The following is a 12,336-nucleotide window of genomic DNA, read 5'->3' on the forward strand; positions in this document are numbered from 1 at the left end:
GCTTGTAGTGGAATATCCCAAGAAAATTCCTTCCGTAGACTTAGCATCAAATTTTCCTCGAGTGTTTTGTGTATCTAAGATAAAACATTTTGAACCAAATACTCGAAAATAACTGATGTTAGGCGTTTAATTCTTAAACAATTCATAAGGAGTTTTAAGCAAAATAGGACGAATAAGCACTCTATTTAACACATAACAGGAAGTGTTTACCGCTTCTGCCCAGAATTTACGTGGCAGATTACTTTCATGAAGAAGAGTACGAGCAGTTTCCTGTAGAGTTCTGTTCTTGCGTTCAACAACTCCGTTTTGTTGAGGTGTACGTGGGGCAGAGAATTCATGAGTAGTGCCTCTAGATTTGCAGAAAGTCACGAAATCTTTCTCGAATTCTCCTCCATGATCACTACGAATAGTCTTGAGCTTTAAAGAATACTTAGTCTCAAGGTTAGTAATAAGATCTTTGAATTCACTAAAAGCTTCATCTTTAGTACGCAAGAATAACACCCAAGTAAAACGAGAGTAATCATCTACTATAACAAAAACATAATTCTTACCTCCCAAACTTACATATCTTTCTGGACCAAAAAGATCTAGATGTAACAACTGCAAAGGAACAGAAGTTGATACTTTATTCTTCGCAGTAAAGGAAGTTTTCACCTGTTTTCCAAGCTGGCAAGCTGAACATGGTTCTGACTTCTTGTATTTCAGCTTTGGTAAACCTCGAACTAACTCATGTGAAGATATCTTTCGAAGTAGATCCATATGAACATGACCAAGACGCCTATGCCACAAATTCTGTTGCTCTTGAACGGTAGCTAGACAGATTTCTTCTTGCTGCTCATCAAAATCTAACACAAAGATGTTTCCTTTTCTTTTGGCTACTAAAGCAAACTCGTTAGCTTTATTACCAATATAACAAACATTTTTATCGAACTTAACACTATGACCAACATCAGTTAACTGACTTACACTAATAAGATTATATTTTAGACCATCAACTAGACGAACATTATTAATAGCAAACTTGTCGTTACCTATGGTACCTTTACCTACGATACGTACGGTAGTGGAATCTCCAAGAGTAACTAAGCCTCCCTCTTTAGCGATTAATGAGAGAAACTTTGATTTATCTCCAGTCATGTGACAAGAGCAACCGCTATCAATAATCCACTTGTTTCGAGGAACATGGACTTTAAAACAGACCTGCAAAAGATCCTTTATCTCTTAGGTACCCACGTGACTTTGGGTCCTTGAATGTTAGTATCATAAATCTTATACAAATTCTTGTCAGATTTCTTAATCCACATTTGAACAATATTAACAGATTTATGCACATATTTAGATCTAGTTGTTGAGTTAGTATCGTGGCCCTTAATACCACATAACCGAGATGCAGAATTAGTGTGACCAGATTTGCCACAGTCTTGACATTTTTCATAAGGCATCTTGTATTTCATAGGAGTTCTTTTGTAGCCACTTTGAAAAACCTTCTTCTTGTTGGCTGATCCATACCCCAAACCTTCTTTGTCAAGAGAAGATTTCTGTTGGGCAAGTAAAGCATTCAAGGTTCCTTCTCCATGAAAATATTTGGCTAGATCAGTTTCCAGCTGGGCAACCTTTTGCTTGAGTTTAGGAACTATAGAATCAGAAGATGCATTTGATTCGGCAGAAAAAGTTTCCTTCTTTAATGCATCAAGACATGCATCCTTCATCTCGATCTCATTCTTGAGGTAGTTGACTTCTTCTTTCAGCTTAGAGACCTTCTCAGATAGTAGCTTGTTGTCTTCTACTAAGGATTCATCTTTGATGGAATCATCAACCTCATTGAGAACCTCACTCAATGCTTGTTTAAGATAAACATTCTTTTCTCTTAACTTTCTATTTTGAGCCTGCAAGGTTAGTACATCCTGAGATATATATGAATTTTTATTAATTTGAACAGTATGTACCTCATCATTGTCACTAGAGTCAGACTCAAGTCCAGCAAAGCATAGTTGATCTAATTCATCGTCTGAGTCAATTTCTACTTCAGAATCATCATCACTCCATGTGAGTAAAGCTTTCTTTTTGGCTTTGAGCTTGTAGCAATCTTTCTTGAAGTGACCTTTCTTTCCACACTCAAAGCATGCATCCTTGTTTTAATTATTTTTGCCTTCCTTACTTGAACTAGGTCTGAATTCTTTCTTTGGAAATGAAGACTTCATGGGTCGTTTAGATGCATTCTTTTTGGCCAGAAATTTGTGGAACTTCTTAGTGAGAAGTGCAATCTCCTCATCAGAATCTTCAGAAGAATCACCTACATCTGCATTAAGAGTCAGAGTCTTTTTCCTGGGGGCTTCATCTTCTTCATCATATCTACGTAGTTGGTTCTCGAATTCTTCCAATTCACTGAACAGTGTTAGAGTATCCATAGTCGAAAGTAGTGTCGAATCCTGCAGAATGGTAACCTTTGGAGCAAATTTCTTTGGCATTGCTCTGAGGATTTTCCTATTGATCTCAGATTGAGGAATGATCCTTTCCAGTGAGATAGAGTTCATTAATGTCAGAAACCTCCCTTGAGCATCTCGAACGCTTTCATCTCTTTCCAACCTGAAACCTTCATAGTCACTCATTAGCATACTTAATTTTACATCACGTACCTTAGACGTGCCTTCGTGGCTGACTTTGATCGTATCCCAGATCTGCTTGGCAGTAGTACATGCTGATACTTTTCTTAATTCTGTAGCTACCATGCCATTGAGAAGAGAATTCATAGCTTTAGCATTGGAGTTCATTGCATTCACTTCTTCAGGAGAAAGATCCTTGAGAGATTTTGGCTTCCCTTCTTTCATGGGAATGGTAAAACCATTTTCTACAGCATCCCATTCGAAAGCATCACGCTGAAGAAAAATTTTCATCCGAAACTTCCAGTCATTGTAGTTTTCAGCACCATGAAGCAATGGCGGATAATTGTTTGAATACCTATCTGGTTGAGCCATGGATCGCTAGCAAAATAAACACTAAAAAGAGAATTAAATGCACCTGCTCTGATACCAAATGAAATTCGTAGGCTCAATAGCTTTAGTAAGTCTGCAGGGAATATTTTGCATTTTTTCATTTGCTTTACTTCAGAAGAAAACACACCCAATTGGAACGTGATTTTGTTTTCTTGTTACTTTACATGGCTAAAATAATTTATCTACATTCATGTGAACAACATGAATATAATTCTTAGACATACAGTTCTCGTAATATTAATCATATTTTGAAATTCGTAGTCTCAATCGAATTAGTTAAAGTGCAATTGTTCACGAATGAGACAGTCTCTTTTGTATTAGCAAATGAGACAGGCTGTATCCAAATGAGACAGATACTATATATTCAGCAGAATGTAAATTGCAGAAATATAAACATGCAATACTGGAAATATGTTAATGCAAGAACACCAAATCTTTTCACTTGGTTCGGCCCCTATACCTAGTCTATGGCCTACATCCAAGTCCTCATGCCAACTAGCATAGAGAATGTATTATATCCACTTAAATAAAGTACTTACAAACTTTCCTTGATTACAATCTTGGCCGTGAATGAAAGAACCCTTTCCCTAGCACACAGCTACGTAGCACACAACTACTTGGCCTTGATCTTGTAATCAATATTCCCACAACCCGGGACAAGTGATACAATACACCTTCCTTTCAAATACAAAGATAATAATGTGAAAGATTACAACTCGACTATAAACTCTTAATTAACTGGATAATCAATGAATGTAATTAAGAGGATGTTTTTCTCAGAAAAATATAAGATGGAAAGTGCAGAGAGTTGTGTATTTCTGAAAAACATCAAGTCGGTTTATATAGAAAACATGTAACGGATATATTGTATTTCAAACTCTTTTAAAAATAATAAAAGATAAGATTAGGTTTGAAATATTTGAATGTGTAAAACAAGTAATCCGTTAGTTTGTTTCTTGAAAGAGATAAACCTGATAAAGATTGAATATTTGAAATAGGTTAGATTTATCCAAAATAGAGTTTGTTTTGAAAAGATAAGTCAAAGGTTATTCAGTTAACTAAGTTAACATTTAAATAAAACTCTAATACTTATCTAACTAACTAACAATCTGATTTCTTCAATGCATCATCAGAGGATTAACATATTTATCAACCACTGTTATGACTTTCGAATGATCCGAATATACTAGTTTCAAGGCTAATATATATTTTAATTTGGCCCCAGGTAGAAGTTTAATGGAGCAACTCAAAATTGTTTGTAGCTTAACAATCCTGAAGTTTTACTTAAAATAAAATGTACTAATGGTTAGGATCATAATAACTTTTGCTTGCTGCAGAAACTGAAGAATTTATCAGGAATAAAACAACACTAAAACATAAAAATCCTGCTGCTTGCTGGTCTAGAAGATATAATTTTGCACAAGACAATCAGGTTGGTTCTATAATTTTCTTTGCTTATTTTGTGTAATTAATTTTGTTGCATCTTGTTTCTAAAGCTTCATTAGCATAATGTATAATTTCATGTTGGCTCCCTGTTTTCGCTTCAGATATTACGATCAGGTCTTCCAAAGGAGGTTGAATCGTAAGATTTGTAGATGTTACTTGATGATCTCTGCAGAGATCAGTATTGTGGTTTTCTACTCTTATAGTGTTAAAAATTATAATGTACTGATTTTGTTTTTGTTTGTTCATAATATCTTATTTAAATTGAAAAGTCTTTCATTCAGTCGCAATATTACAAGATATTATGATAACAAAACGAAGGCGGAGATCCAAATTAGCATCTGAAACTCTTTACCGGCCATATTTTTCTCTAATACAGAAGACACAGGCAAGATATCCACATCCATCACATTCGAAAAAGTACTGAATCTCGTAGCCAGCTTCACAGATTCTACATAAGTACGAGGGACAATCTCTTTTTGTGGTCCTCTTTATAACCAAAGCAAGCGTGTGTGCTTGATTGTCAATACTATGTTTGATCGTCTCTCCTAACTTGACATTTAGGCATGAAATGGGGCAATATTCATGAAAAGATTGATCACATTCATCACAATGATAAAGCAACCTCTGGTTGTTAACTTGTTCTTCGCATATTTGACAGTAGAATACTCCCTCGTAGAAGAATGGAGGGTGCCTCAAGATTAGGGAGTGATCATCATATCTGTGTTTTACACTACTTGGATAAAATACACATTCTATACTAATCCGGAAGTTACTACAAGTTTCACATGCGTATTCCACTCCTTTGGAAATATGGTAGTTTCTGATACTACATTTAGAATCGGAGAAGGGACGCTGAACAAGGGAGTGGTGTTTGTGAGATTTATGTCTAATCCTAGTGGATAAGAATGCACAGCGGATATCAATTACGATATCACAAGTCTCGCATATATAATAGAATCCGTTTGTGACATAGTTGCAAATTCCACATGCCACATAACTATAAAAGTATTTCTTATGCCTATAGCGAAGAGAGAGTGTATGCTGCGGGTGGAACGGGGATGCTCCTACTGGGAGCTCATCTGGCAACTGATTGGCACAGAAGGAGTGGAGAAAGAAGCCACATTGGATGCATGCATAGTAACTCGGATGGGATATTGTAATGGGTTGAACGCACCCGTCGCATATCAACACCCTTCTATCAACATCATCATCATCGTCATCATCATTGTTATCGTTTACACTTATTGTAAGCTGATGCAGTTCTAATGGATGGTCCGGGTGACTCCAGTGTTTTTTAATAATATGCGGATCATTAGCTATCAATGGTATATTGGCACTGTTTCCGCCCTCACCTTGAAATTCAACTCGCAACTTGCTACACTGGGTGATAATTAGATCGAATAGTGATTCCTCGCTAGGAAGAGGAAATTGAACCAGTTCAGGTTCATCGTCAACAATGCCTTCTTCTTCAATCTCATTTCTAAAAACAGCAAATTGGAATTTAGTCAAGGGGTGATAATTGTAAAGACATTAGCTCATGCCAAATAAGAAAACAATTGATTTACTTAGCATAAATATAAACAATAAAGATACTAACCCCAAAGATATTGTGGACTTCGAACATTGAATATGCACAAAAAATGTGCATTTGTGACAGTAATAAGACCAGCACAAGGATTGAACTCGTTTATTGCAGATGGCACATAATCGACCAAAATAACGATGCATGACAGGAATTGAGAAGATAAGAGTGAGAGGGTGATGGTGATAAGTAGGAGCTGGAATGATGGGAGGAGAAGAAGCACACTTCTCGTGTATCCAGAAATCACAGGTGTAGCATACATAGGAATAATCTTTATCTTCCTCCCAACAAGCATCACACTTAAACAAAGCCTGCCTCTGTGATGTCAATGAATGCTCCTTGTGACCTTCATGGTGAATCACTTTCTGTTCATGAACATAAATAGAAAGAAAAGCACAGACAACACACACGTCAAAATCACATTGAACACAAGCATAAGCAAAACGAACGTGACTACTACAAACATCACAAGTGCATGTTTTAGAGCGTGGTTGTAGAACAAGGGGGTGTAAGTCCAGCTTATCGCGAATAATCTCTTTAGGCAATTCAGCACAACTCTTGTGGAGGTAAAATTTCCGACAACGAGAACTACCACCCTTAGTACATGTATATGCAGGTGAGCCTATAACAGATTTGTCACAAACAGAGCAAGTAACATCGGATCCGATAACATCATCTTCTTTTAGTACCAGCGGGTGCTCCGGGTGGCTAAAGTGCTCTATCTCTACTGTTGAACTACTCATTTTTTACTTGTAATGGATACTGTATTGGAGCTTCAACTTCTTTACAAAACATACGAAAAAAATGTACCTCCCTCCCTCCCTCCCAATTCTTATCGTTTCTAAACAGTGTCTGACACGCATTTTAAGATGAATAAAAAGTATGGTTGTATAATTTTTTTTAAAATTTTTCTTTTTCAGAATAAATGTTTAAACATTCTATTTTTATTCAGAAAAATAAAAAATTTTAAAAAAGTTATAGAAATATACTTTATATTTATTTTAAAATGCGTGCCCGATACTCTCACAGAAACGATAACAAATGGACGGGACTGATGGAGTATCATTTAATTCATTATCTTTGAGTAGAAATTTCAAAGGAATTTAACAGGCTATTCCATATTTTACTTTGAACTTTTTCAAAGTTTCCCGACACCACCCATGTGCTACCTAACCTTTTTCATAAAGTTTTTTCTTTAAGAACTTTGATATTGTAGTGATACTTTACTTTATTTCTAATTCACCTAACTTCACTAGAAAAATCATCCTGTTGTTAACACAATTTTCAGTACTAAAACTATTAGCAACAAATTATACTCCCTCCATCCCATTGGGAAGCATACGTTTGATTTTAACACGAAAATTAAGATAAAGTGAAATGTTGAGAGAAAAAATAAGAAAAATTGATAAAGTGATGAGTTTAATCAATATTTAATGGATAAAATTAGTATAGTAAAAGAAAATAGTGAGTATGCCTGGTGGTGATTAAATTTTATATTATAAAATATTTGCTATTTTTTATAAGTGCTAAAATATATAGAATTGAATGAAATTTCTCAAAAAATGAAGTGTATAAAAATGAATGAGATAGAGGGGAGCAGCTGATAGATGGTTGCATAAATAGCAAAAATCGAGTTTGTCACGAACCACCAGTACCCACAAACCATGTTACCATGTCATACTGGATGCATGCATAGTAACACGGATCAAATAACGTAATGGGTTGAACACACCCATCGCATATCAACACCCTTCTATCATCACCACCACCATCATCATTATCATCATTGTCATTGTTATTATTCACACTAACTGTAAGCTGATGCAGTTCTAATGGATGTTCCTGGTGACTCCAGTGTTTTTCAATAATATGTGGATCATTAGCTATCATTGATGTATTAGCATTGTTTCCGCCCTCACCTTGAAATTCAACTCGCAACTTGCTACACTGGGTGATAATTAGATCGAATAATGATTCTTTGCCAGGCAGAGGAAATTGTACCAAGTCAGGTTCATCGTCAACAATGCCATTTTCTTCAATCTCATTTCTGAAAACAGCAAATTGGAATATAGTCGAGGGGTGATAATTGTAAAGACATTAGCTCATGCCAAATTAGAAAACAATTAATCTTCTTAGCAAATATATATAAAAAAATAAAGATACTAACCCCAAAGATATTGTGGACGTTGAACAATTAATATGCACAAAAAATGTGCATTTGTGACAGTAATAAGACCAGCACAAGGAGTGAACTCGTTTATTGCAGATGGCACATAATCGACCAAAATAACGATGCATGACAGGAATTGAGAAGATAAGAGTGAGAGGGTGATGGTGATAAGTAGGAGCTGGAATGATGGGAGGAGAAGAAGCACACTTCTCGTGTATCCAGAAATCACAGGTGTAGCATACATAGGAATAATCTTTATCTTCCTCCCAACAAGCATCACACTTAAACAAAGCCTGCCTCTGTGATGTCAATGAATGCTCCTTGTGACCTTCATGGTGAATCACTTTCTGTTCATGAACATAAATAGAAAGAAAAGCACAGACAACACACACGTCAAAATCACATTGAACACAAGCATAAGCAAAACGAACGTGACTACTACAAACATCACAAGTGCATGTTTTAGAGCGTGGTTGCACTCTGACATGAATAGTTGGTTGTTACACAGGTACATTTTGGAATAGGTGCTAGATTATCAATTTCAGCAACAAGTGTCTTGAACTTAGTAAGGTAAGATGTAACAGAGAGATTGCCTTGTTGTAGAGAAGACAAATCTTTGCGAAATTGAAATGTCCTAGGCATGTTGCTCTGAGAGAATCTAGTAGCCAAATCTTCCCAGATTTGTTGAGCAGTAGAGAGATAAGCCACACTATTTCTTATTTCAGTGGATATTGAATTCGACAACCAAGACACAACCATATCATTGCAGCGATTCCACATTGCAATTTGAATGTTATTATCAGTAGGCTTGCTAACAGAGCCATCAATGAATCCTAGCTTAAGTTTAGCAGATAAGGCTATAGACACAGATCGACTCCATTGATGATAATTTTGCTCAGTTAAGAGCATTGTAACCAAAGGTGTGCCAGGATTATCAGAACTTTGTAGAAAATAAGGATGATTAGTATCAATTGATACAGTATTAGATGATGTACCAGCAGTTGCAGTAGCATATGATCGAGTCATGATCAAAACACAATTAGATGCACACAATAAGCAGATAACAGATGCTATACAATACGTATAACAATTGTACGTATGATCAGAACAACAATATTACAATACTGAACAAGGATTGATAACAAATGAGTATGAGAAAGACTTAGAGTTTGTAGAGATTACAATCGCAGAGATCTCGCTCTTGAAGAAATCACAGATTGATAGCGGAAGTAAATGTTGTGTTCAGCAGTCGATTTCTCGCTCTGATACCATGTCAAATGTAATGCAGTTTCAGAGATTGAGCAAGAGATAGTGAGAGAGAGAGAAAGAGAATGAGAGAGAGAGAACATTGTAACTAAATTGTAAATCTAAATCTCTTAAAATGATTCTGTTATAAGAAAAGAGTTATATAGGCTTGGAGCCATACAAGTGTGATACTACATTTCTAACTAACTTTCCCCCCATTTCTCTATTTCTATATTTCAATATTTAATAGTCTAATAATCACATTCATCACAATGATAAAGCAACTCCTGGTTGTCAACTTGTTCTTCGCATATTTGACAGTAAATTACTCCCTCGTAGAAGAAGGGAGGCCTCAGCTTAGGGAGTGATCATCATATCTGTGTTTCACCATACTTGGAAAAAATACACACCATATGCTAATCTGGAAGGCACTACAAGTTTCACATGCGTATTCCATTTCTTTAGAAATACGATAGTTACTTAGACTACATATAAAATCGGAGAAGGGACGCTGAACAAGGGAGTGGTGCTTATGAGATTTATGTCTAATCCTGGTGGGTAAGAATGCACATCGGATATCAATTCCGATATCACAAGTCTGGCATAAATAATAGAATCCATTCGTGGCATACTTGCAGATTCCACATGTCAGATAACTATATAACTTTTTCTTATTCCTATATAAAAGAGAGAGTAAATGCTGGGGTGAAATGGGGATGCTCCTATTGGTAGCTTATGTGGCAACTTATTGGCACAGAAGGAGTGGAGAAAGAAGTCATACTGGATGCATGCATAGTAACACGGATCAAATAACGTAATGGGTTGAACACACCCATCGCATATCAACACCCTTCTATCATCACCACCACCATCATCATTATCATCATTGTCATTGTTATTATTCACACTAACTGTAAGCTGATGCAGTTCTAATGGATGTTCCTGGTGACTCCAGTGTTTTTCAATAATATGTGGATCATTAGCTATCATTGATGTATTAGCATTGTTTCCGCCCTCACCTTGAAATTCAACTCGCAACTTGCTACACTGGGTGATAATTAGATCGAATAATGATTCTTTGCCAGGCAGAGGAAATTGTACCAAGTCAGGTTCATCGTCAACAATGCCATTTTCTTCAATCTCATTTCTGAAAACAGCAAATTGGAATATAGTCGAGGGGTGATAATTGTAAAGACATTAGCTCATGCCAAATTAGAAAACAATTAATCTTCTTAGCAAATATATATAAAAAAATAAAGATACTAACCCCAAAGATATTGTGGACGTTGAACAATTAATATGCACAAAAAATGTGCATTTGTGACAGTAATAAGACCAGCACAAGGAGTGAACTCGTTTATTGCAGATGGCACATAATCGACCAAAATAACGATGCATGACAGGAATTGAGAAGATAAGAGTGAGAGGGTGATGGTGATAAGTAGGAGCTGGAATGATGGGAGGAGAAGAAGCACACTTCTCGTGTATCCAGAAATCACAGGTGTAGCATACATAGGAATAATCTTTATCTTCCTCCCAACAAGCATCACACTTAAACAAAGCCTGCCTCTGTGATGTCAGTGAATGCTCCTTGTGACCTTCATGACGAATCACTTTCTGTTCATAAACATAAATAGAAAGAAAAGCGCAGACAACACACACGTCAAAATCACATTGAACACAAGCATAAGCAAAACGAACGTGACTACTACAAACATCACACGTGCAGGATGCAGGGCGTGGTAGTAGAACAAGGGGGTGTAAGTCCAGCTTATCACGAATAATCTGTTTGGGTAATTCAGCACAAGTCTTGTGGAGGTAGTAATTTTGACAATTTATATAAACAATGTTACTACAGGTATACGTTGGAGAGCCAATAACAGGTTTGTTACAAAGACAACATTTAGCATCAGCTCCAATAACATCATCCTCTTTTAGCACCAGTGGGTGCTTCGGATGGCTAAAGTGCTCTATCTCTACTGTTGAACAACTCATTATTCCAGATGAGAGAGGACAAGAAATGAGTTTAGACTTTGTTGTAGTGTTTGTGTCGGAACTGTAACATCAGTAGCAAGTTCACACTTCCCATAAGTTCAATACATAAATTTACAGTATTTTTTTATCATCGGTAGGAGGAAATTCCGGATCAAGGCATGTTGTTGCCGCATGAAGGTCAACTTTTCACATGCTATTATTCTTATTTCTCAATTTTCAAGATCAAACTCTATTTTCAAGTGAATTATTGGAGAAGATGACTAATTTTCTGAAGATGCCTGATAAACAAGTAAAATAAAAAAAACAACAGGAATGCAAAAACTTGCAAGTGACTTCAAACTGTTTACTCAGCATGTAGACTTACCAGAGCATCAAGTTTGCCAATATTCGCCGCTCATCAATAATATTAATATATTGGTTTATTTTTATACAACTGTAATTTTGATACCATAGGGCCGAACGAAACGGAACCGAAACCGAAACCGAAAAACCGAATCGAACTGTGCTAATTCGGTTCAGTTCGTTCCCGATTTTTCAGAAATCCGGTCTATTCGGTCCGGACTGAATAGACCGAAATAAAATCCAGTGCAATCCGATTCTTTTAAAAAATATTTCGGTCCGGACCGAATAGACCAAATTATATATATATATACTATAATTTTATATTATATACATTTTACATTTATCTTAAAAATTATAATCATAATTTTTAGTTTATAATTGTATTTATACACTTTTAGTACTTTATATATCACCTTACTCTAATTATATTCTAGATTTTAAAATTTTTGGTTTAAAATTTCAATACAATTTTATTTTTGAAAAATATTCGGTCCGTTCAGTCCAAAAACGGATCGAACTAAATTATTTCGATTTGATTCGGTCCGGTCCGGTCCATATTACAA

At 35.8% G+C, this 12,336-nt stretch overlaps 2 protein-coding genes across 3 annotated transcripts; both read right to left on the reverse strand.

The window, feature by feature from the left end:
- Positions 1-4,691: 4,691 nt before the first annotated feature.
- Positions 4,692-6,801, reverse strand: LOC141663568 (uncharacterized). The gene is made up of 2 exons (XM_074469349.1): positions 6,037-6,801; positions 4,692-5,919 (listed from the first exon to the last, which is right to left on the reverse strand). Exons 1-2 carry the CDS (start codon positions 6,762-6,764, stop codon positions 4,788-4,790), a joined length of 1,860 nt encoding a protein of 619 aa, XP_074325450.1. The 5' UTR covers positions 6,765-6,801; the 3' UTR covers positions 4,692-4,787.
- Positions 6,802-7,706: 905 nt separating this feature from the next.
- Positions 7,707-11,483, reverse strand: LOC141664197 (uncharacterized). 2 transcript variants are annotated; one of them, XR_012551879.1, is made up of 3 exons: positions 10,704-11,483; positions 8,189-10,583; positions 7,707-8,068 (listed from the first exon to the last, which is right to left on the reverse strand). XR_012551879.1 is itself a non-coding variant. In XM_074470099.1 (2 exons), exons 1-2 carry the CDS (start codon positions 11,429-11,431, stop codon positions 10,085-10,087), a joined length of 1,227 nt encoding a protein of 408 aa, XP_074326200.1. In that variant the 5' UTR covers positions 11,432-11,483; the 3' UTR covers positions 7,707-10,084. The 2 variants fall into 2 exon arrangements, 1 of the variants encoding a protein (XP_074326200.1); XM_074470099.1 differs by having other exon boundaries at positions 7,707-10,583.
- Positions 11,484-12,336: the final 853 nt, after the last annotated feature.

The sequence above is a fragment of the Apium graveolens genome, chromosome 6 (genome assembly GCF_009905375.1).
Source record: "Apium graveolens cultivar Ventura chromosome 6, ASM990537v1, whole genome shotgun sequence".
In the NCBI taxonomy this organism is placed as follows: domain Eukaryota; kingdom Viridiplantae; phylum Streptophyta; class Magnoliopsida; order Apiales; family Apiaceae; genus Apium; species Apium graveolens.